Here is a 27,155-nt window from a genome sequence, read left to right as displayed (position 1 = left end):
TCATTGTATAATTGAAGAAACAGAGGCAGAGAGAGGTTAAGTGACTTTCCCAGGGTCACACAGCTAGTAAGTGTCTGAGGTCAGATTTGAATGCGGAAGATAAATATCTGAGTCTAGATTTGAATGGAGGTCTTCCTTATTCCAGGACCAGTGCTCTAGCCACTGTACTGCCCTGTTGCTACATAAAGCACATAAAGGTTAAGAACCCTTGACCTAGAACCCATTTATTTTACAGATGAAGAAACTGAGACCCAGAGAAGTAAAGTAAGGCTTGCCTAAGGTCATATAATTAAGGAGTGACAGAGCCAGGATTTGAAGCCAGGTCCTTTAAATCTAAACACAGAGTTCTGTCTACTGTACCACTTATTAGTGGTTAAATCTCAAAGCAAAATGGACAAAATTTCTCCTCTTTTTAATATAATACTGTTTTACAAATGTCTTCCTTCCTATTTTATTTTTGTGAATGAGAATAATTTAAAACTGAGAAGTCTTAAAGATCATTGAGCCATATATTTATATTTATAGATAAGGAAACTGAGACCTAAAAAAGCTGTTACTTGTCCAGGATTGCAGAGTAACAGAACTAGAATTAAGCACCAGTCACGCTTACTCCAAAGCCAATGTTCTTTTCTTCCATGTCACATGTTAACTTAGTGAGAAAAATTTATTTCTGGCACTTACTGGTGATGAGTGTTTTAATTTCTGTTTTTAGAAATTAGAAGTACTTAGTTATTCTACAGAAGTTGGCATAACACAAAATAGCATAATTGAAGGGAAAACAGAACAGAGGCCTACAAAAGGAACAGGAAATGGAGACTCCCCAGCACCTGGGATGATATGATTATGCTCCCAACTCAATTTGGTTGAGTTTCTTAGCAGCTAATGTAGCACATTGGGTTACATCATTTCATGCAGGCTCACTTACTGTGAGAAATATAATCCACAAATAAAACTCATGTAGGCCCTTGGTAAAACTGGTAAATCATTCTGGGACCCAATTCAGAGGCTCTATTTGGTTAAACAGAGTTTGTAGAGGTAAGTTGGTGTCATTGGTAGAAAGGTAGCCTTGCAGCCAGGAAGATGTCAGTTCAAGTCTTACCTTAATCTAATGAGTAATGGTTGTGTAGGCAAATCTTTAGGACTTTTTATTTATACAGTGAAGATGCTGATCTGCATTGGTAAAGGGTGGTTCCCTCAAATAATGAAATCGTAAATTCATATCCCTGTCTTCCTCTTTAGAAACCATTCTGCTAACCTAAAGCTTAGGCATTATTTCCATGCATGGGAATAGGAAGGGTAAGTAATTGATAAAACAATTTTAAGTGATGCTATCATTAATGTGTGAAATGATGTGATTATCTTAAAGAGGAATTTGTTCATAGAGTAGTTTTTCATTCTCATTTGCCCAAGGGAAGAGTGAAAAGAGCATTGGACTCCAAGTTAGTAGACTTGGACAAGGTTTAATTTCTGACTTTGCCATTTATTAGTTAAATGACTTTGACCTCGAGCAAGTCACTTCCTCTCTAAGTCTGGGTTCACTTATCTGTAAAACAAACAAAAACCCAACAACAATAAGTGTTATATTGCTTTTAGTCTTTGACTGTGTACCTCATAGGGTTGTGAGAAAAGACAGTTTATAAATGATAAGGCACTCTAAAAATTAGTTATTATTGATTGGATAATGTAGGGGAGTTTTCCAGGGAAAGGGTGAAGGATAGCAAGTCCTCTATGTGTACTTTCATGGTGTGTAAAGATAGGACTTTAATCTCTAGAAATGTTAATCCAGCAACTTTTGTAACTGCTTACATTGCTTAGATGCCTCTAAGTTACTATGAACTTCAAAAACTCAAAACATAAGATTCTAAACATTGTAACTTCAGAATTTATCAAGATGACTGTGTACACCAGAATTAACAAGGTTTATTAACCCAGGCTCACATCTTAGGTTTTCCCTAGATTATTATTAATAATGCCAAATAATTTAAAATAAAAAGGGTTACTATTTATTACATGATTAATACTAATAATAATAATGACTAGCACTTATATAGAGCTTGAGGTAGGTGCTGTTATAATCTTTATTATACAGATGAGGAAACTGAGGCTGAGAAAGGTTAAATGGTTTGCCCAGGGTAATACAACTAAAAAGTGTCTGAGGTAGGATGCACACACATTCAGATCTACACTCCAAGTTCAGCATTCTCCTTAAATTTAATTCCCTCATGTTAGTCCTTCTTATCATGACATGAAGGGACACCTGGGTTCTCCAAAACTGTCAACACAGCACAAACTCTGGAGAGCCCTAGTCAGCTAGAGAGGCTTCTACAATGGCTTTGGAATGAACAGTGTCTATCTTCCAAGGTCCAGCTTAGATGAGTTTGACAAGTCTTATCTTCCAGCTACCCAAAACTGATTTTTTTTTCTTTTGACCAGCTCGTGAAATTGTTTACTGAGGCATGGAGGAGTTGTAATCTTTTCAGTGGAGAGACGACTCATACTGATGAAATCAAGGCTATTTGAAATATTTTTAAGCCAAGAGACAAAACTTGTTATTAGTATACTACTTTATTGCAAACGTAACAAACATTTCTGAGGTTGTGCCTACAACTTGTGCCCACAAAAACCTTGGTTTTTTTCTTCTTCATTCCTTGCTGAAAAAAAGCTCTGCCAAACTTCAGATGCGATTAGTTAATTGCTGCTATACAACCAGCAGAGGGCACTCACCCATTGCTTTTGTGTGCAAAGGCGACTGACTGATAGTAAATAGCAAAGACATGCAAAGAAATGCATCAGAGCATTTCTAGCAAAGTTTTGCTATTATGGGAAACTTTTGATTACGAATAATAATTGAAGATTAAAAGCAGAATAGTCTAATGGAACAATAGAGAGTATATAATAGCTTTACATGTAATGTTAATGAATGTAATTTTATACACATTTGATCCTCCATTATCCCCACTTTACTGCTTAGGAAACTGAGACGGAGAGAGGTTAAGGTGACTTACCCAGAAGTTAAAGTCACACAGCAAGGGACTGTTTGAGAGAGAATTCAAACTCAGGTCATCCTGATTTAAAGGCCTATCCACTGGGCCATCTAGAACTCTAAACTGGGAAGTACCGTGTTTCCCCGATAATAAGACACTGTCTTATTATTTTTTTTGGAAAGAAAAACACCAGAGGGCTTATTTTCAGGGGAGGGCTTATGTTGTCCTGCCTCAGCTCTCCTCCGCGGCACTGCTCTCAATGGCGCCAGCAAGCAAATCACTGGGGAAGAACAGGATGACGCGCTCACTGCTGCAGCTCTGATTGGATGCAGCTCGGAGCGCCGCGAGCATTTCACCCGGGGGTGAGGGTGGGGACGATGTATACAGAGGGTACCATAATGTAGCGTGTAGCGCAGGGGATCACCTTCACTACAGTAGCAATATCAATAGGGCTTATTTTCGGGGGAGGGCTTATTTTAGAGGAATCTTACACAGTAAGGGGAGGGCTTATTTTCGGGATAGGTCTTATTATTGGGGAAACACAGTAATAAGAAAACTCCTTTTTCAGCTTGGCTTTGCTATTAACTGGTTGTATGTATGACTTTGGTACATATCATAGTGGACCAATTTCCTGGTCTGTTAAATATGGTCAATTAATGTAATTACCTCTTAGGTCCCTAAAGATTTATAAACTTAGAGCTGGAATGGTATTCAAAGGTCATTTAGTATAGAAGTATCAAATTCATAGCCAGAGAACCTAATGTGACCCCCAAAACCCCTGAATGCTGGCAGTACCAGATTAAAATCTAATTGGGAAATGTTTAACAAAATAAACAGAAATATAGTACAACACAGATAATAGTAACTTGTGGTTTTCTCAGTCAATACATGGTTACAAGTATCTGTTTTGATTTGAATTTGACACAGTTGATTTTGTCCAAACCCCTCATTTTTCACTAGCAAAATTTTTCTATTTTTTATTTAAAGCAATTGGGGTTAAGTAACTTGCTCAAGGTTACACAGCCAGGTGTTCTGGGTGGGTGCTAAGTGTCTGAGCCTGGGATTCGATCTCTAGGTCATCCCGACTCTGGGTTCGGTGCTCTTACTCACTGCGCTACCTGGCTGCCCCCAAATTTTTCTATTTCTCCAACAGTTTCACCCTGTAATGCAAAGCACTAAAAGAGAAACACATTTCTAGTTTAAAATATATCATTGGTCCTCTATAAATGTGTTTTGTAACTAATGGAGATGGCAAAACTGCCTTCTCTTATAATAATTATTACTTTTGGATATCCAATACAGTACTTTTTTTTTTCCCTAAAGATATTGCTGTATTTTAACAGAATGGAAATATGCTCAGAAAGACACACAACCTGGATCCTACCACTAGAGGGCAGCCAGGTGGCACTGTGATTCTGGGCAAATCGCTTAACCCTGTTTGCCTTTGTTTCCTCATCTGTAAAATGAGCTAGAGAAGGAAATGGCAACCCACTCCAGTCTCTTTACCAAGAAAACTCCAAATGGGATCACAGAGATTTGGACACAACTGAAACAAATAAATAACAGCAACAACCCTAGCTCCCTTTAAATTTTCTTAATACTACATAAAAGTTGAGAAAAATGAAACATGGCTGTGAGTTAATGAGTTCAGTTCTGAAACCACCACTGTGACTTTGGGATTTCCACTGTACTAACTCATAAATTTACTATCATTCAGGCACAGATCATAATCAACAGACCTTGAAGTTTAGAATTCCCCAGGGCTAAATTGTTGAATCTGGGGGCCTCTGGCTCTTGGTCTAGTGGTGATATACAGCATAAAGGTGTTACCATAACTTGTCTGTTAACATTTTTTTTTTGATATTTTTAAACTACTTTGTTCCCTTCTCCAGGGCTCATTGACTATAATTTCCACTGTTTCCGCAAAGCCATCCATGAAGTATTTGAGGTGAGAATGAGAATAGCAAAATCTCGAAAAGTACAGAGTCAGATGCGGAAGAAAAAAGGAACCACCCCTAATGGGACGCCCAGAGTTCTGCTCTGAGATTTTGGTGACAGCCTTTGAGATCAAGGCTATTTGATGAGACTGCCGCTTTGAACTGGACTAGAGGAAGAGGAAGAGAGAAAATTGGACACGTGGCTTGGATTTGTTATATAACAATCAGTGCGACACACTTGATCCTTTTTAAAAAATAATAATAATAAAGTAAGCACTTTCAGCAACATAACAACTTGTATATTAAAAGTGAAGTGAAATCTGTTGTAAGAATGTTCTTAATATAAAATGTACATTTTGTTTCTTTTGGTCCATAGTAAGAAAAATCAGTTTTCAGAACTGTCAGGTACTGTACATACTTTGTACTTTTTCGTGTTTTTTCTCATGGAATAGAACTTTGATAAAAATTAGTTTTCTAAGCTGTTTTCCCTACATAGTGTCAGTGACATGCATAATAGAGTTCATTTGCATATGGCAATCTTAGAATCATCAAATAATGTTGCCTTCAGACAATGCCTGTTTTTTTTTTATTTTTTTAAAGAATTTATGAACATTTGGTACCAGTTATTCAGTTAAATACTTTCCCCCAATTTGTAGCTAAAGCAGTGTACTCTTATGGCAATAAGAACCCTTCTCATAATTATTAACTAATTGATAAAGATTGGGCAGCTAGGTGGTACAGTGAATAGAGTACTGGGACTCAGATACTTACTAGTTCTGTGACCCTGGACAAGTCACTTAACCCTGTTTGCCTCAGTTTCCTCATCTGTAAAATGAGCTGGAAAAGGAAATGGCAACCAACTCCAGTATCTTTGCAAAGAGAACTCCAAATAGGGTCATGAAGAGTCAGAAATGACTGAAAAGACTGAACAACAAAAGAGCCAAATTAATTCAGGGCCCTGACAAATGCCCCACCCTTTTTCCAGATCTTTTTACTATTTTTACCTCAACTGTGATCTCTAAAGTAACTTTATACCTAGTGGATATTCATTTTGTAAACCTGCTCATTGCTGCATTACTGTTTTTACAACATTGGGGACCAGATTTTCAAAGTGGTGTCCACAATTTCTTCAAAGAAGGGTGCTGCTGAAACACTGGTATGTGCTTGACATTTTGCACCTGCCATATGGAGTTAAAGTGACCTCAGGTATTGGGAATATACCCACTGAATTGCCTGGCAATTGCAGGTTTAAATGGAAAAGGACAGCTTTGAAGCTTTGGGTCCCTTAGAAAAGGGTAGGTATGAGGGAATGGCACATTTAGCTATGGCACATTTAAGAGGTTTATTCAAAGGCCAATTTCCCATTTTGCCATGTTCAGTTGCTGAATGTATCTGTGTTCAAAGCACCCCTAGAGCATGGCCTTGTCTGTTTATCATCTTTGCTTCTCCCTGTTACCTGTGACCAGGTGTACCTTTTTTCCTGGCATTAAAATGCATGGAGCTTCCCTTCTGGCATTCTCCTTTTAAAGGCTGTAGAGCTGTCCTAGAAATGCCTGCAAAACAGTGAGATATTATAAAGCCTTAAAAGTAACACAAGATATTGGTTCCCATGAAAATCAGACATTCCTGTTCATCTTATACCAGGAGAACTGGAAAGGACTGTCAACATGCCCTGAGAAAACTCTAATGTGATAACCATGGGATATATGAGGGGTGGGTGATCTGGGACAAGAATGGGACATTGGAGGGGATTTTCAGTGCCATCAGATTGTAAAAAGCCTTCAGAAGGTACCAGATTAGGTTCTAGGAGAAGTGGTAAGACAAAGTTTATCTTTCTTCTCTGTCTCCTGCCCCCAGAAACCTAAGGTGTGAGCTGATAAAAATTTTGGGTATGACTCAAAAGGGTCATAAAACTAAGGAGTTTAATAAAAGACACAATGACTGATAAGACTGGCAGATAGGTATCTGCCCTATAGCATGGCATAGAAGATATAATGCTAGACTTGGAGTCAGGAAATCTTGGATTCGAATCCTACCTCTGATACAAACTGTTAACAGTGGACCAGTGGGCAAATCATTTAAACTCTCTGAGTGGACCTTATTTTCCTCGTTTGAAAAAGATGATTTTAAGGTGTCTTTCAGCACTAAATCTATGATCCTATAATTCCTCACAATTGCTGGACTCTTAGGCTCAAGGGAGCTTCTGCCAGAGTTTCCTGAGTATGCTCTTAATGTGCTTTTGTCTATAGTTTCAATCTATATCTATGTTCAGGTAGCTCTCCAGACAGTGAATAAATAAAAATTTGGCATGCTACTTCAAAAAAGTCATGGACCTTTGCAATCCTATTCTTTAAATTTTCCTAAAAATTGTTTCCTTCTGAACATGTCAGTTGAGCAAAGAATGAGTTTTTCAATGTGAATTTACTTGAGCCATTCTTGACTCTTTAAAATAATAGAGTAGACCATTAAACTATACATATTTTAATCATTTTGGCTCTTCCATGCTTATGTTGTAGGTATGTGATGTTTAAATATACATATATGTATATAGACATATGTGCCTTAAAAACATATCACCATAACAGCTTTGAGGGGGAAGACCAAAACAATATCCATTATAGGTCCAATCCCATGGTTGTGTAATGAATGCTTATTGACCAATAAGTTTATCTTCCCAGCAATGGAGAATTCACACTAAAAGTTAGCATTGGCCATTTGTTTATGGAGTGTGATGAAATATATCTATAACTTTTTAGAGAGGCATTTTAGAGGAGTAAGTTGGCAATGCTGATCTTAACATTCATTTTTTATAAAATTTTGAGTTCCAAATTTTCTCCCTCCACCCAAGACAGTAAGCAATTTGATATAGATTATATATGTGTAATCATATAAAACTGACACTTCCAGTCTTGATGTCTATGAAATAGAAACCTAGAGTTTTGGTCATAGTCTCAAATTTATTTCTGACATAGACAAAAATTGAGTCTGGTGCCTGTGACTATAAGCTTAAAGACCAGATACAGCTAAGTTAACAGGTTGATTTTTGGTAATCTTCAAAGACAGCCTCAGAACACACTGTTTCTAGGGCAGACCCACCTTTGGCTATAAAGAAAATTAGAACTTATGTGGGGCCATATGAGCAATATAATTAAATTTGAGAATGACATTCTCATTTATTTCAGTGATGCAGATTATTAGTGCTTTTGGTCAGATTGTAGAGCATTTTAGTGAGGCATAATTCAAAAGCCAAGATAATAGATTTAATTGCCAAAACACGTCCTAGGCCCTGGAAGCCTAGAAAAACATTAGAATCACAGTATTATTTTCGAGTATGAAACCCATGTAAGCTTTGGATATTTAAAATAGTTCTGAAAAGGCTAAAGTGTCCTGATTATTATTAAAATATAACATATTCAACCTGTGTGAGCCTGATAGGATTTTGTAACCAACTGCTCTATTTTCAATAAAGAGAGCAATGTGGTAATGCTTATAAATGCTCAGTTTATAAAGCATGGTTAGTGATGGAATTGCTTGCAAAACTCTTTCCTAGGCAGTTAAAATCTATTCACAATTTTATTTCCATTTCTCTTTAAAAGTTCAATAGATAACAATGTGCTATAGTGGTTATTTTCCTGGATGATCCTGGAGATATACAAGAATATTCATATTTGTGCTTTACTTGCTTATTAGTATAACAATTTACTCTAAGTTCTTCCAGAATTGCTTGAGGTAAAAAAGAAAGTCAACAAAGATTGGATTCCATCCATGGCCAGCTGGCCTTGGAATTAGAAAGACCTATGTGGCTTTAAGTCCTGTCCCTGACACCACACTGTGTGACTTTGGTAAATCGTTCAAGAGTCTCAGTGCCAAAGGGAATGTGACAAAGATTATTAAGGTGTAGAACAGCCATGAATCTACATTGACAAAGAGAATTTCCAATCTGAAAATTATTATACACACTTATGGATTCACTTATTTAGACTGCTGCCGGCCTCACACACACACACACACACACACACACAAACTGTGGAAGGAAAAATTCTGAGTAGGCAAAGCTGTGAATGAATATTCAGGTAGACTTAAAACAGCCTTCTGACATCAAAATAATCTGTTAAAAAAGAGGCAGGATTGCTGATGACTTTGGGGTGATTGATTATGAATGTGTCACTATAGACTTAGATAAATTCAGTAAAATGTGTTAAAACTAGATTAAACTGAAAAAGCACACGATGTGCAAAGCAGAATATCTCAACTAGATTGAATCCTCATATTCTTGTTGCTAAAAAAGAATAAATTCTCAAGCAATTCATATTTGTGCTAGAGGTGTGCCTATTCGGGCAACAGCAGAATGGACTAATTTAGTCATATTTAACTAGTTCATTTCTCCTGCCCTCTACCCTCTATCTACCTTATCCCTCACTATAATCCAAAACTCATCTGGAATTTGTATTCCTACAGGGTAACCCTACCCTCAGTTTATTCAATAAGATTCTACCTTATGCTGACACTGTACAGGATGTCCTGGAAGTCTTAGTGCAGTTTTATGCTTTAATAGCACCATAAAGCTCTATAAAACAGTTCCTCTTAACCATTTTATTGTCCTGGGTCCCTTTAGCAGTTTTGTGACCCTCAAGTAAAAATAATGTTTTTAATGAATATGGTTACAAAGGAAACCTATTAGATTGAAATAAAGTTATGAAAATATTTTTAAAAATAAGTTTACAGACTTCAGGCTAAGAACCTTTGTCTTAAGGGTTTTTTTTTATAGTTTTGACTTAAAATACATTTTAAATAAAAGGTACAAATATTCTTATTGTAAAATGTGACCTGAAATATAGTATTTTCCATGAATAATAATAATAAATTTTTCCTGTGAAAGAAAAATCCAATTCTTAACTTCATATAGTAAGGTATATATATGGATTTTCCCCAAAAAAATCTTTCTTAAAAACCTTGAAAGCAGGCACCAAAAAACTCCTTAAAATTTATAACTGTGCTTGTATAGAAGAGTTCATGGGCTAGCTTGTTATATAAATTATTTTAAATACAAAATCATTATTTCTCTGGATGACCATGAAGACCTACAAGTATTTTCATATTTGTAGAGTAATTGCTTCTTACTAGAACAGTTTACTAGAAGTTCTTCCAAAATTGTTTCAGGTAGAGAAGAAAGTCAACAAAGATTAGATTTGATTCCCTTTAATCTATTTAATAGGCAAAGCAGGATATACTGAACCTGGTAGCTAAATAAGCATTCTTTTGCTTGTCCTTACAGCAGAGAATTTAAAATAAGGATAGTCAATTAATTGTAAATATTCATTAGATTTTCTATGAAGTAATTAGGCGCCAAGTGCTAGTAAATTTTAAGGTCAGGCTTTTGATCATGGGTATAATTCAGCCTTTCATCCACGTGTATTTTTAATATGTGTAATAAATAACGGGCATAGTATAAAATTGTGGTTTTGGTCTATTTTCAGTAATATATAGAAGATAATCCAAGATTTTAAAGTAGATGATTCAGTTTGGATTCCAAGTTAGTATTGGGAGGTAAACAAATGGAATTCATTCAACTTGGCCACAATACCTTGCACATAGTAGGTGCTTTATACATGTTTATTGAATTGATTTGAGTTTATAGGCCATAATTTAATCCAGGGGTGGGGAACCCAAGGCCTTGAGGCCACATGTGACTCTCTAGGTCCTCAAGTGCATGTTTTGACTGAATCCAAACTTCATGGAACAAAGCCCCTTAATAAAAGAATTTGTTCTACAAAACTTGGACTCAGTCAAAAGGTCACATCCAAGGACCTTTAATCTCTGTAACTTTGGGCAGCTAGATGGCACAGTGGAGCCAAACCTCTGTTTACCTGGATCCATTGGAGAAGGAAATGGCAAACCTTTCCAGTATCCTTGCCAAGAATACCCCATGGACAGTAGGTTCTACAGGGTCTCATAGGGTCCGACATAACTGAACAACAAAAGCTTTGAAAACTTAAAACTGCCCTAAGGCTTTGGGAATAACCTGAATAGGTAGTCCTAGACTGAGAAACATCTGATTACCTATAATTCATACTATATTACTAAAGTCATTGCTGCCTCTCCTGCCGGTTGTCTGCTAGAGCCTTTGGTGCTGTCATGGAAACCATTATTTGGAAAAAAAAAAACAAAACCATAGCTTTTGGAGAGTTTGGATTCCAAAGTAGAGAAGAGAAAGGGAAGAAGCTGTGAAAGCAGAAACAGTTCAAGAAAATGGACCTTGAGGGCAGACTTAATGGGAGACTGCTTATGAGTCTCCTGCTAGTCTAATGGGAAATTGTTAATCTTAATTGAGACTTCCATTAGTCTTAACTAGACTCCTTACTAGCCTTTGTGGGAGGTTTGTTGTTTTTCAGTCATTTCAGTCAAGTACAATTCTTCATGACCCCCTTTAGGGTTTTCTTGGCAAAGATACTGGAGTGGTTTGCCATTTCCTTATCCTGTTCATTTCACAGATGAGGAAACTGAAGCAAACAGGGTTAAATGACTTGCCCAGGGTCATACAGCTGTTAAATATCTAAGCCAGATTTGAACATGGGTCTTCCTGAGTGTAGGCCCAAGCTCTCTACCCACTGTGGATGTAAGAGACTATTACCCCCAAATCTCTCTCCTTCCTGTCCCTAAGCTTTTGGTTCACTATTATCTCCAACTAGAGATTGCCAAAATCCTCCTTTAATTTTTTTTTAATTCTGAACTTAAATACCAAAAAGAGAACATTTCTATATACTAGAAGAATGCAAAAGTAGAATTGTATATGAAACTGTGAGTCTCCATATTGCTCACTTTTTAAAAAATATATAATAAATTCCATACGTTCCTTTCAAAACTGTCCTGCTGATCTCTGCTTCCTTCCAAAATTCTTTCTGTTCTCTTCTGTGTGGTTTACAAAATGTTTCAATGGCCCTTTATGGGGACACATCACTATCACCCACTCACTGTCATTAAAAATGGGGGAAAACATAACAGATGGGCATAGCCAAATGAAACAAATCTACACAGTGATTACTAAGCAACCTCCTTTAACACCTGACTAGCTGAGGCATGTTAGGAAGGACCTGGAAGTTTTGATAGGAGTATAGGTGAGGAAGATTGGTTTACTAAGAGCTCTCTAGGGTAGTTTTGAGTATGATACTGCAGTGGGAGGCTCAGATTAGCATGAGAGTACTGACCACTATGGGGCCTACATAGGAGATGGAAAAAGATAAAGAAAGGGATTTGTAAGGATACCAAAGACAAACTTGTCAGTTTCAAAATTTTGTCTGTGTTCTTCCCTGGGCTCCAGAAATACATACAGGCCTTCTTCCTCAAACTTAAATTTCATGGCTCCTGCTTTCAGGACCTAGCATTCAGGCTAGTGATATTAGAATTACAGTTTAGATAGGTTATGAGTTACATGAGTCAACAGCAAATATTTATTAAGCAAATACTATAGCCAGGTACTGTGCTAGGTCTTGGAAATACAAATACAATTAAAAAAATAATCCCAACTTTCAATGAGTTTACTCATTTTTTTTTTACTCATTTATTTCAATGAGTTTTGGTGGGGGGAGAGGAGATGGTCATAAGCTTTTGTAGCTTTGTCTTGGACCTTAAACACCAGTTCTGAAAATAAATTTATCGGGGAGGAAAGTGTTCTGTGTTTCAGAAAACTGACCTGAAAGTCACCTTTGGAACATAGTCTGTTAGTAAGTTGGAGGTGAGGTAATGGAAATACTTAGAGTCAAAAGACTCAGTATACTTGTAATGGAATCTTGGCTTTGCCCCTTACTAGTTGCCAAGTCATTTGAATTACCTCAGTTATTTTACTTGTCAAATAGGAAAGTTGAACTAGATGACTTTTAAAGGTTCTAATATTCTATGATATTTTACTACCTATATCCTGAGTTAGGCTTTAAAATCCAAGGTCACATGAACAAAAGTTCTCATGAGACCTTTTTAGAAAAAGAAAAAATGTTAACTGCCTTAAAGAGATTGCTATAATTATATGTATATAATATATAACATTATGATAATATATAACATTATATTACATAGGTGACAGGATTATATTTATCCATCTGAAAGGCTAGCCTACCATCTTCATGTAGTTGGGTTTGTTTGTTTTTAACAAAGTTAACTTTCATGCTTAAGGCAATAAAAAGTTGCACTTTTCTAACATCTTACAGACTTAACTGAAGAGGTCTTCAGAATTCATGAATTCTCTTCGTCTAATCTATATAATTCTAGAGCTGTCTATAAGCTTTAAAGAATAAATTTCACGTCTTTTCATAATAATATATTTCAGTATCCTACTCCCTTAACTTGGAAGTTTGTGACTTGAATTCATTCTCTTATAATTTGTATATTACCTGATGCCTAGGCCTTATTGAAAAATACAGACTGGCTACTCACCAGTCACCTGGTGAGTAACCAACGATTTACTGAATCAGAAAAAACATCACATCTCCTTCTTAACTCTAACTTTAAATCAGCACTGGTAACAGTGGAGTTGGTTGGATTAATCTCTTGAAATTTGGTATCTTCCTCATCCTTAAAAACTCTTCTCTTGATCTGCATATCCGTGGTAGTCCTCTCTCTTTTCTATTGTGGTTAAACTCCTTGAAAAACACATCTACAATAGGTACTTTACTCTTTTTAACTCTGAAGTCTGGTTTTTAACCTCATCATATAACTGAAACTGCCTTCTCCAAATTTACTAATGATCTCTCTCTCTTTTTTTTTGCTTTTTGGAGGGCAATTGGGGTTAAGTGACTTGCCCAAGGTCACACAGCTAGTTTTGTGTTAAGTATCTGAGGTCAGATTTGAACTCAAGTCCTCCTGACTCCAGGGCTGGTGCTCTATTCACTGTGCCACCTAGCCGCACATACTATCTCTTAAGTTCCAAATCTAATGTCCTTTTTTGGGTCCTTATCCTTTTTGATCTCTCTGTAGCCTCTGATGCTATTGATCGCCTACTTTTCCTTGATTTTTTCTTCTCTATAGGTTTTTAGGACAAAACTGTCTCTTGGTTCTCTTCCTGTCTATCTGACCACTCCTCAGTCTCTTTTACTGGCTCTTTGTGCAAATCATTTCTGCTAACCACAGGTATCCTCCTGGGTTCTTTTCCTTTTCCTTTCTCTATACTATTTCACTTGGTCATTTCATCAGCTTCCATAGATTCAATTATCATCTCTAAAGATTCTCAGATTGGGGCGGCTAGGTGGCACAGTGAGTAAAGCACCAGCCCCAGAGTCAGGAAGACCTGAGTTTGGTTCCGGCCTCAGACACTTAACACCCACACAAAAACACTAGCCATGTAACCTTGGGCAAGTTACTTAACCCCAGTTGCCCTCCAAAAGGCAAAAAAAAAAAGAAAAAAAAAGATTCTCAGATCTACTTGTCTGGCCCTAATTTTTTTCTTGACCTCTGGTTGAATCTCCCATTCTTTACTGGACATAACCAACTGGATATTGTATAGATTTAACATTTCTAAAACTGAACTAATTACCTTTGTCCCCAAACCCTTCCCTTTTCCTGACTTCCATATTATTTCTGAGGGTTCCACCTTGCTCCCAGTCACTCAAGCTCACAATCTAGTGGTCATCCTCAGCCCCTAGCTCTCTTTTACCTCTATTATATAATCACTTTCCAAGTTCTGTCATTTCTACCTTTGTAACACCTTTCCTATATGTCCCCTTCTTTCCTCTGACACTACCACCACCCCAGTTCCGGCCCTCATCACTTCATGCATGTAGATTAGTCCCTTGCCTCAAGTCTCTTTCCATTGCAGCACATCCTCCTGTCAACTATCAAATTGATCTTCATAAAATGCAGATCTGACCATATTACCTCTTCAATAAACTTTAGTAGTTCTCTGTTACCTCAAATCCTCTGTTTGGTTTTTAAAGTCCTTTATAGCTTGACCTCTTCCTATGATTTCATTCTTCTCATACTAAACTTCTTTTGGGATCTAGTGACACTGGTCTCCTTGCTGTTCCTCAAACATGACACTAGATCTCTTGACTCCAAGTATTTTCACTACCTGTCCTACTGATTGACAGTCTCTCCTTCATTTCTACCTCCTGGCTTCCTTCAAGTCTCAGCTGAGGTCCAACCTTCTACAGGAGATCTTTCCCAGTTCTCCTTAATCTTAGTGCCTTCCCTCTAAGACTATCTTCAATTTATTTTATTTACACATAAATAGATGTGTGTGTGTATTATTTATACATAGTTATTTGCATATTGTCTTATTTAAATTGTGAGCTCCTTGAGGGCAGGGACTATTTTATTGCCTTTCTTTTTGTATCCCTAGCATTTAGCACTGTGCCCAGCACATAGTAGGCACTTAATGTGCTTGTTGACTCATTAAATTATATTTTATGGTGTTTACATTTTGCATTTCTAATTTTTTACATTTACTTCAATATTCCTAAAATTTGCCATCACTACAGATGCCATCACTATTCCCCTCCACCAAAGCACTGTCCTAGGTCATAACAGACAATCTTCTTGAGTTCCTATGACCAAAAAAATAAATATATTTTGCTTGGTGGCTGACCTGCTTGCTAATAATGAACCTCTCCTAATTTATCCAAGCTGATCCTCCAATGACAGGAATATTTTCTGTTCTCAGGCTTTTATTCAGACATTCCAACATGATAGAAGTGCCAGACTTTGCTCTCTCTTTGTCTCCTGAGAAAAAAAAAAGGTCAACCTCATATTAGAGACAGTTAGTATACATTTTATGTTAATTCATTCAAGTTAATTATAATGATTGTTCTGAAAGATTCTAGTAGAATTCTACCTTTTAGAACAGTTGTTAAATTGCAAGAAGCAGAATTTTTTTTTATATGAGTTAAGGTTATTGTGGGTTTCATAAAGAAGTAACTGAAGAAGATTAATTAGGTTCTTCTGTTTACATGACTTTTCTATGTTTAAGGACAACTGCCCTCTAAATAAGTAATTTGGAATCAACAAATTGCCATAGCCAGGGGAGAAATAAACAGACCAAATGCATAAAACTTGAAAACCTAAGAGATTAGACAGGATCATAGAATGTAAAATGGACAATTTTGGTGACCTAAAATAAAAAGTTATTGCACAAACAAGAATCAATTTAGCTAAAATTAGGAGATAAGTAAGCAAAAAAAAAATAAGTAAGCTTTTTTTTTTTAACTTTGCAGCGAGTTTGTCTGATAAAGATTGCTTTTCTAAGATATGTAGGGAACTGAGTGAAATTTATAAGAACAAAAGCCATTGCCCAATTGATAAATGACCAAAGGATAGAAATAGGCAGTTTTTAGAGGAAGAATTTCAAATTATCAAAGACCATATGAAAAAAAAAAACTCCAAAATCCCTAATAATTAGAGAAATCCAAATTAAAGCAACTCTGAGGTACCACCTCAGATCCATCAGAATAGCAAAGTTGACCAAAAAGAAAAATGAAAAATGCTAGAGGCGCTATGGAAAAATGGGTACATCAATGTACTATTGGTGGAGCTATGAATTTGTCTTGCCATTCTGGAAAGCAATTTGGAACTATGTTCCAAAAGTTATTAAACTATACAAGGCCTTTGACCCAGTAATACCACTATTGGATCTATGCCCCAAAAGAGATAAAAAAAAAAGAAAGGAAGAATCCATTTGTACAAAACTATTTATAGCAGTTCTTTCTATACAGGCAATGAGCTGGAAACCGAGGAGATGCCCATTAACCAGGGAATGGTTGAACAAGTTACGACATATGAATATGATAGAATACTGTTGTCCTATAAGTAATGATGAAAGGGGAAATTTCAGAGAAAACTGGGAAGACTTGTTTGAACTGATGCATAGTGAAGTGAGCAGAACCAGGAGAACAATTTATGCAATAACAACTGTATTGTAAAGACAAACAACTGAAAGATTTGAAAACTGATCAACACAATGAGCAGTCACTATTACAGAGTAGTGATGAAACATGCTACCCACAAGATATGATAGGCTAAAAATGTAGATTGAGACATATATACATATATGTGTGTATATATGTATATGTATTGTGTGTATGTGCCTATTTTTTTTTACATGACCAATGTGGGGATTTGTTTTATTTGACTCTTTAAATTCATTACAATGGTTTTGTTTTTCTTTCTTTTTTTAATGAAGCATGGTGGGGAACATGTGAAGGAGAGGAGGAAGATGTTGGTAATTGAAAAAAAATATAAAATTTACTTAAAGAAGAAAAGAAAACCTAAACGGTTTGTAGGTAGATGGTGTAATGGAGAAATTGTTGGATCTAAAATCAGGAAAACCTGATTTCAAATCCTTCCCCAGGCACTTTAACTGTGTGATCCTGGGCAAGAAATAATCCTCAACTTCATTTTTCCCATTTGGGAGATAACATGTAAAACTCTTCATAGGCCTTAAAGTGTTATATAAATGCTAATTAGCAGTAGTAGTAGCAGCTGCATCATCAGTAGTAGTAGCCATCATTGGCGATCTCAGGATGAGTAGAAATAAGATAAGATGAGCCATAGATCTGTTACCTAAATTGGTTCTCCTCCAGCATATGATTCCTTAGGCGTTTTTGGTCTTAGATATTCCAGTGGAAGAAAAAAAGTAGGGGAGGGGAAAGAATTGTAACTCCCTACCTAAATGGGTAGTAGAAAAACCTAAATGGCAACCCTTAGGGATCTTGAAAAATGTTGAAGCATCTGAGATGCCTTTCCACTAGCTATCTAGGTCACCCATAGGCTTGCTATCTCAGATCAGCTAGTGAGGAAAGGGAGAAAGTGACAACTCAAAGCTATACCTGAAGGCAGCAGCTCACTACCAGGTGTCAGCACCAAAGATGGCTTACAGAGAAAAGTAGATGTTAGCAACTCAAACACCTTATTTTAAGATGGCTTACAAGGTATCCTCTTTTTATATGAAAAAAAAGGCCCCACTTCTGATGCATATAAGAGACAATTCAATTTTCTTTTTTTTTACTAGTTCCCAGGGATTTTGGGGGCAGCTAGATAGAGTGCCAGGCCTGATGTCAGGAAGACCTGAGTTCAGATCCAGTCTCAGATACTTGCTAGGTGTGAACCTGGCCAAATCACCTAGTTCTGTTTGTCTCAGTTTCCTCATTTGCAAAATGAGCTGAAAAAGGAAATGGCAAATTATTCCAATATTCTTGTCAAGAAAACTTCAAATGGCATTATGAAAAATCAGACATAACTGAAAACAACTGAATAACAAGGGATATTAGGAAAGTGACTGACTGAATGGGATGGTGAGAGTGGGATTAGAGGTCTCACCCTTCTTATATGAATATAAGGATCTATTATCTATAAGAATTAGAATAAAAAATAAAAACAAAACCTGAATACTTGCTTCATTTGTGCTCAGTTAAGCATGATCATAGTTTTAGAAGTGGGGAGAGATCTTCCCAACAGTTTAAGGATGTAAGAAATTGCATAGGTAAGTGAAAAAATAATCAAAGTATTCCAGATAAGTTTTTATTGTCACTAACCAGTTTGACCAAGGCCAAAGGAAATGGCCTTAAGACTTTTTCCTAAAGGGCACTCAAGAATTTGCTTTATAACTTTTCCCTTGAAACCTACACAGTAATGTTGACCTAGATGTGTCTGTGTATGTATGTATGTATGTATGTGTGTGTTTGTGTGTGTGTGTGTGTGTGTGCTTGCCGTTTTCAGGAGGGAGAGAGGGAGAAAAATTTGGAACTCAAAATCTTTCAGAAAAAGAATGTTGAAAATTGTCTTTACATGTAATTGGAAAAAAACAAAATACTACTGTTAAACTAAAAAAATTGTTGATGCCTAGTCAGGTGGCTGAAGACCTGGACCTGGGGTACAGATGTAGAGGAATTAATGGTCTTAGAGCCCTTATTTCAACTGGATGCAACTGGTACCTATTTATAAGTTTATTCTTTTATTCCATTAAAAATTGCATATGACTGACCTAATTTTATTTCTCATAAATATCTATGGTTGACTTTGTATTTTGAATTTCTTTGTGTTACTTTGTTCACAGCACAAGAGCCCAGGAGAGTCCCAGGAAGCAAGAAGGGCTGGAATTCCAATGCCCCAACCTATTGCTAGACGATTTTCTGGATATGGGGGCATCATCACATGTTTAATAACTATACTTATAAAGGCAGAATTATGCTAACTTGGGCCTTTAAATCTGCCTTATCAGAACATGAGCCTAATGTAGACACAATTGTTATTATAATCTCTTTTGTCATTTCTTATGATACAATAATATCCCTTATTATATAATTCACAATAATAATAATTCACAACTGTAACAACAGTGCATTAGCATGCTCCCATCATTTTAACTGTGTGAATTATGTCTCAAATGTGCATTTTTTAAGCAACATGTTGTTATATCCTGCTTTCTAATCTATTCTGCTATGCTCTTCCCTTTATGGGTGAGTTGATCCCAGTCATATTCATGGTTATAATTGTTAATGGTGTTTTTTTCCCATCCATCATATGCTTTTATACTTTTTCCTCCCTTTTCCTCCTCCTTCCTTTTTATAAAGAAGGTGATGAAAGAGAAGGGATGTGATCAGTGCTAGTAATCCATAACTGAAAGATCTGAATCCATTCCTTTGCCCCTCTTCTATCTATCCCAGATCCTGATCATTGGTTCTTATACTTCCTTTCTCCTTTTTCATCCTCTCTTTCTTATCCATCCACCAAAGTTGAAATTCATTTTGCCTGTAACTATTCTCTCCCATCTCAATCCCTTCCTGTTTCCATGTTGATTTAATGTATTTCTACATTACATTTTGGATTTGGGTGTTTGTGCTCAACCATCTGTACTGAAACAAATGGGCATAATCTCGTCTAATGTGGTTTCTACCAAATACCTGTATGTGTGAGACACTCCACTGCTCTTTGGATTTGGCTCACTTGCTCCAAGTTGTTCTCACACTAGCAGGTCGAGGGTCTTTAGGATCACATGGCTACATTCAAGTTCTTGCGGGTTTCATAGAATATGGATAATCCTGATTAGGAGACATACACAAAACCACTTTCCCCCTCTCTTTTCATCATTAACTTGTCCAGAAAAAGACCTTAAAGAGACAATGGATCTTCTATGACCTCTTCCATATTTACAGAGGGATAGCTTGAAGTGCAGTGCTGGGCCTGGAATCAGAAAGACTGAGTTCAAATCTGACCTCGGGTATTTACCATCTTTGTGACCACTTAACCTCTGTTTGCCTCAGTTTCTTCAATTATAAAATGAGGATTAGTATCTACCTCACAGGATTGTTGTGAGAATCAAATGAGATGCTATTTGTAAAAATACAAAAAATGCTTAGCACAGTGTCTGGCACATAGTAGGCTCTATATAAATGCTTGTTTATTTCCTTTTCCCTTTACATATTCTTCTCATGCATTCCAATTATGAGAAATAGCAACTTCCTTCACTTTTTTCTTCACTTCTTCCCTAGTGTATTCCTTTTCTTTCCTCTTTAAACCAACAAAACAGAACAAAACCATTTCTAGGTCTTGTATTTGTCTTTCTTTACTACCTCTGTGACACTTGAAACCACTGGTATCAGTCCAAGCTAGTCTCTGCTTAACTTTGCAATGACATTATTTACAATGGTCCCTTCTAAACGGATTGTGAAAAAAATGTGCTCTTCCAATAAGAGAAGTTGAGGTAAGGATCCCTAAATGTCAAATTAACCAATTGGTTAGTCAAAGGAGTGGAGCCTCTTAGCAGTCTTCCAGAAGATTATTATGCCAATAACCACCTTTGGGTCACACCTTCTCCATCTACTTCTCCACTTTGGCTCCTGGGCTACTAAGTATTGCTATATATGAGCGTGATGCCACTACAAATTCATGCCACTTAACCTCACCTGGGCCCTCAACTTCTGTTAAGCAATTCTTTATCTCTTATTTAGTTTCAAACCCTCTACAGACTCTACATCCAAATCTTCTTCTGTCTATGGTAGGAAAAGTGTTAGATATGGAGTCAGAGGACCTAGATCTACTATTTGCTGTTTCCTATGTGATCTTGAGCAAGTCTGTCTGGGCTTTGGTTTCCTCATTTCTAAAATGAGGGAATTGGATTAGATGAACTTGGTGGTCCCATTCAGGTAAAAATCTGTAATCCTATCACCTCCTATTTTAGTGTCCAGCACAAATTTCTTCAATTTACCTCATTTTTGTCTCAAAACTTCACAATCACCATTTCCTCCTCCCTACCTTAACACCTTTTTTCTGTAATCCTCCTCTTGTTAAAGCTGTCTCATGTCTTTGATATTTTCCTTATCCCCCTTGCATCTTCTATCTCTCCCTATTTTTTGTTATTGTTCAATCATTTCAGTCATGTTTGACCTTTAGTGACCCCATTTGAGATTTTCTTGGCCAAGATACTGGAATGGTTTGCCATTTCCCTCTCCAGTGCATTCAGTTTGTCAGACAAGAGGGTAAGTGACTTGCCCAGGGTAACACAACTACTAAGTTTCTGAGGCTCAATTTCATCCACTGAGCCCCACTGTCTTTCTTTATTAGCTTCTTCCCTTTTGCCTTAAAAAATACTGGGGTATCCCCTTAATCCTGCTACCCATTAAAGCTACTGTCCTACCTCTTCTTTCATGGTCAAACTTCTTGAAAGAGTAGTCTACACATTCTGCCTCTACTTGCTTGTCATACTCTTAATCCATAATTACTGACAATCTGACTTCCTATTCTATCGTACAACTAAAACTTATTCTTCTGTAGGTCAACAGTGAAATATAATAGCCTTACATTAGGCAGCTAGGTGAGTAGTGGATATAGTAGTACTGGACATGGAGTCAAGAAGATCAGAGTTCAAATCCTACCTCATGGGGGGGGGGGAGCAGCTAGGTGGCACAGTGAATAGAACCCTGGCCCTGGAGTCAGGAGGACCTGAGTTCAAATCCGATTGCAGACACTTAACACTTACTAGCTGTGTGACCTTGGGCAAGTCACTTAACCCCAATTGCCCTGCCTTCCCCCCTCCAAAAAGGCAAAAACAAACAAACAAATCCTACTTCATATGGTTTTTAGTCATGTGACTCAGGGGAAGTCATTTAACCTCTCCCAGTCTCAGTTTTTTTTTTCATCTGTAAAATTGGAATAATAATAATAGCTACTTCATGCGGTTGTTGTAAGGACCAAAAGAAATAACATAGAAAGTACTCTGCAAACCTTAAAGTGTTATATAAATTCTACCTATTATTATTAGACCTCTGTTGGCTTCCATGACACTGTGTTACCCTGCTTTTCCTATCTCTCTGAAATTTCCTTCTGTGTCTAACTGTCTCCTCTTTCTCCAACCACACTCTAAATATGGTTATTTTTATCATGACTGGTCTTTTCTGTCTCTACATCTGTTTATTTGATGATCTCATCTGTTCCCATAAGTCACTACTTAGGCCAATGACTTTTATATTTTTATCTCCTATTGTGACCTCTCCTCTCTGCAGCACCAGCACTGCATATTAAATGACTTACCAGACATTCCACATGAATGTCTCCTGACAACTTAAGCCCAACATCTAAAATGAAACTTATCATTCTTCCCTCTTTCCCCTGCAAAATTTCTTCCTCCCAACTTCTCTTTTTCTTTATGACACCACAATTTCCCCAGTCACCCAGACTTGAGGTCTCAAAATCATCTTTCACTCTGACCACTGTGTTGTTTCCCACATGCAATTAGCTACTAGATCCCATCAAATTTTCCTTTGTAGTATCTTTTATATCTGTCCTTGACCCATTCCCACTACTGCCACCCTAATTCAGGTCCTTGTTACCCCACATCTGGACCATTTTAATGGCTTCCTGACTCTTCTCCCTCTTTCCATCTCTCTTCCTTTGATTCTTCTTACATGTTTCTATTAGACAAATCCTCCTAAAGTGCTTCTTGGAAGTCATTCCTTCATTGCTTAAAAAAATAGATTAAAAAAAAACATTCAATAGTTCTACACTGCCTAGTGAATAAAGTCCAAACAATTACCTTAGCATTCCAGGCCCTTCACTAGTTGTCCTCAATTTGTCCTTACCGGTTTTATCTCCTACTGCTTAATAGAATCAAAGGTGTAATGTAGAATTTCCCTCCCTAGATTTTTCTCTTTATGCTAAACACAGAGGAGACCAAAACTCATGATATTAATCTTATGAAGAGACTGGCATCTGGCATTGATGGGTTAGAGTCTACCCCAGATTGTATTAATTATTTTATTGTAGGACTTAACCCTATAAGAAAAGATAGGTTGTGAAAAATTAATGAATACTTTTTCATTGTAAGAAAAGATAATGCTTACTGAAGCATTACTACTGTTATCATTAACAAATAGTCATGTCTATTACGTTAATTTTCTTAAAAAGCATGAATCATCTGAATTGTCATTGTCATGTAAGCTTCTTTTGAATAGGGGTTATTTTATTCTTTGTATATGTATCCCCAGTACCTATGAATGGTGCCTCACACATAGTAGGAGCTTATTGGTTTTATAGCCCTTGTTTATGACTTAATATAACCTTAAAAACCAACACTATGGTCCAGAAATTAAACAGATCCAGTTGGGGCTAATGAGAATCTCGTTCTAATAAACTGAATATTTTCTGTCCCTCTCTATTGCCTTTTCCCCCATCTTGTGGCAATCTGAACTTGAATGGGGAAAACAGAATAAAAATTTACCAAGAAAAATGCTTGTACCTTGTTAATATTCCATCTTTCCCCCCCACCCCAAGACTTGTGATTTCATTGATGTAGGGAGTATAGAATCTCTATCTGCAGTGCAGATAATAGTAACAATAGCTTGCCTTGTTATAAATAGTACTTTAAAGTTTCCAAAACACTTAATATGATCTCATTTGATCCCCACATCAACCTTGTGAGGTAGGTGCTATTATCCCCATTTTACAATTTGGGAAACTGACTGAAGTGGCAGAGGTTAAGTGACATTCTCAAGATCACACATAGTAAGCATCTAAGGATGGATTTGAATTCTCAGGTCTTCCTCACTCAGGACCCAGTGTGGATTCTATTGAACTACTTAGTTGCCGGTAACTGACAGTATTAGGGAGTTTTCTGGGTCCTTAGTGGTAAAGTGAGTTGTTCAGTGTCATAGACATTGTTTTGTCAGACAAGACCCAGATCATCCTGACCGCAAGACCACAACCCTAGACCGTAGTCCTATCTACTACATGATGTTGGCTTTTTATAGCCTACAAATATGTAAAAATAGAGCATTGAAAAAGAAAAAAAAGAGAATGAATGGCTGAACATAAGGATTTGAGTAGTATCTTTGCAAAATTTACTAGACTAGTGAAGAAACTGTCAGGCCAAATTAGTTTTGAAAACAATTTGCCAGGCTGGCCTAGCTGTCCCCCAAGTAGATCTCCCTCTATCATCAATGAATAGAAACTTCAGATGGTTGGGGCGGTTAGGTGGCACAGTGAGTAAAGCGCCGGCCCTGGAGTCAGGAGGACCTGGGTTCCGGATACAGCCTCAGACACTTCACACACACACATCTAGCCGTGTAACCTTGGGCAAGTTACTTAACACCAATTGCCCTCCAAAAAGGGGGAAAAAAAAGAAAGAAAGTTCAGATGGGATAGCTAGGTGACACAGTGAATAGAGCACCAGCCCCGGAGTCAGGAAGACATGAGTTCAAATGTGGCCTCAGACACTTACTAGCTGTATAACTCTGGGCAACTCACTTAACCCTGTTCACCTTAGTTTCGTCATCTGTAAAATGATCTGAAGAAGGAAATGACAAACCACTCCAATAACTTTACCAAGAAAACCCCAAATGGGGTCATGAAAAATTGGACATAACTGAAACGACTAAACAATAGCAAAGTTCCAATGACTCCACTCCTTGTGCCCTGAAACCATCCTATCCTTGTCTTCTTGCACAGCCTGCCCCCTCTTCTCTCTTACTCATTCCTTTTCTGTCTAATCTATTTAAACAAATACCTTTTGTTTTCAATATTATTTTCCTTTCTAAATATATCCCTCCCCATCCCTTACCTAGAAAGTCCGTTCCTTTTAATAATTGAAGATAAAGAGAAATAAAGAGCAATTTAGCAGAACTAACCAACCAATGAAGTCTGACGGTATATGCAATGTTTTATACTTACCTGTAGTCCCCAACCTCTTCAAAGAAGAGAAAGTGTCAGATTTATTTTCAGTTTCTTCCTATCCTCTCTTTCCTTAATGACAAGTCAGTCTTGCCATCTTAAACAAACAAAAACACTCTTACTGGACCCTACTATCCCCTCAGGCTATATCTTATATATGTCTTATATCTATGTCATATATCTCCTTCCTCTCAAAGCCAAACTCCTAGGGGAAAACAAAACAAAACAAAAAGAAATCAATCTTACTCAACCTGTTGCAATATGGCTTCTGACTTCACCATACAACTGAAACTGCTCTCCCCAAGATTTTTTAATTGCCAAATCCAATTCACTTTTCTCAGTCTTCATCCTTTATGATATTCCAGGAGGCAATCAACACAGTAGATTAATACTTCGTTCCTAGATATCCTCCCCTTCAAGAATTTTCCTGACACTGCTCACTTCCTTCCTGTCTAGCCCCTCTTCTAGGACTCCTTTGATGGATCATGATCCTTGTCTTGCTTCCATGTGTGAGTGTGCTACAGGGGACTCCATCTTGGGCCCTCTTCTTTCTTTTTTTTCTTTTTTAGTTTACATCATTCATTTCCACAAGATTTTGAGTTACAAATTTTCTCCCTAATTTTCCCTACCCACCACCCCAAAATGGCGTTCCCACTGAATATCCCCTCCCCTAATCTGCTCTCTCCCATATCTTCCCCCATTCCCCCTTCAACTTTCCAGTGGGGCATGGTGGATCTCTATGTCCCAGTGCCTGTATATCTCATTTCCCAGTTACATGTAAAATACTAATTATAATATGTATACATCTTTAAAAATTTGATTTTAAAACTTTGGATTCCAGATTCTTTCCCTTCCTCCCTTGTCACCTAACTTCACTGGAAAGATAAGCAATTTAATATAGGTTGTACATAAGTAGCTATGTAAAACATTTCCATAGAGGATATATTGTGGAAGACTGACTATATTTTCCTTTATCCTATCCCACCCCCCACTTGTTCTATTCTCTACTTTGATCCTTTCCCTTTTGAAAAGTGGGTGCTTCCAACTTCCCTCCCCCCCAGCCTGCCCTAATCCATTATCCCCCCTCTCTTCCTCTTTCCCTCTACTCCCCTGTAGGGTGAGATACCCTATTTAGTGTGTATGTCATTCCCTCCCTAAGCCAAATTCAATGAGAGTAAGGTTGACTCATTCCCTTTTGCCTTCCTGTTCTTCCCCTCCGTTGTAACAATTTTCCCTTGCCTCTTCTATATGAGATAATTTACCCCATCCTGTCTCTCTCCATCTCCTCTCATTATATTCCTCTCTCACCTCTCAATTTCACTTTTTAAGTATCATCCCTTCCTATTCAATTGGCCCTGCGACCTCTGTCTATGTATACCTGTAGACATATATACACACACTCACATATGTATTCATATACCCTTATACCCTCCTATATAGACATATATATGTATGTATACAGATACATACATACACATATATATACATAAACACATATATACATTTCTACTCCTTTCAACTATTCTCATACTGAGAAAAGTTTCATAAGTTATAATTATCGTTTTTCCATGTAGGAATGTAAGTAGTTCAACTTTGATAAGTTCCTTATGATGTTTTTCCCTGTTTACCTTCTCAGGCTTCTCTTGCTTCTTATATATGAATGTCAAATTTTCTATTCAACTCTGGTTTTTTCATCAAGAATGCTTGAAAGTCCTCTATAACACTGAATGACCATATTTTCCCCTGGAACATAATACTCAGTTTTGCTGGGTAGGTGATTCTTGGTTTTAATCCCAGCTCCTTTGACCTCTGGAATATCATATTCCAAGCCCTTCAATCTCTCAATGTAGAAGCTGTCAGGTCCTGAGTTATCCTGATTGTGTTTCTACAATATTCAAGTTGTTTCTTCCTGGCTGCTTGTAATATTTTCTTCTTGATCTGGGAACTCCAGAACCTGGCTATAATATTCCTAGGAGTTTTCTTTTTGGGATCTTTTTCAGGAGGTGATCGGTGGATTCTTTCAACCTCTATTTTGCCCTCTGGTACTAAAACATCAGGGCAGTTTTCTTTGAGAACTTCCTGGAAGATGCTG

At 37.1% G+C, this 27,155-nt stretch overlaps 1 protein-coding gene across 1 annotated transcript in view; it reads left to right on the top strand.

The window, feature by feature from the left end:
• The window catches only part of RRAGD (Ras related GTP binding D), a 60,538-nt gene extending 53,132 nt beyond the window's left edge, over positions 1–7,406 (top strand). The window contains exon 8 of the mRNA XM_069065131.1: positions 4,877–7,406. Within this exon, the coding sequence (XP_068921232.1) occupies positions 4,877–5,028 (152 nt within the window). The 3' untranslated portion in view covers positions 5,029–7,406. The remainder of the gene's footprint in view (positions 1–4,876) is intronic.
• The last annotated feature ends 19,749 nt before the right edge of the window (positions 7,407–27,155 follow it).

The sequence above is a fragment of the Petaurus breviceps genome, unplaced genomic scaffold (genome assembly GCF_028583685.1).
Source record: "Petaurus breviceps papuanus isolate PSGF00001 unplaced genomic scaffold, PetGlider_PUasm1.0 90667, whole genome shotgun sequence".
NCBI lineage: Eukaryota > Metazoa > Chordata > Mammalia > Diprotodontia > Petauridae > Petaurus > Petaurus breviceps.
Note: the sequence above shows the minus strand (reverse complement) of the source record. Positions and strands in the feature narration are given on the sequence as shown.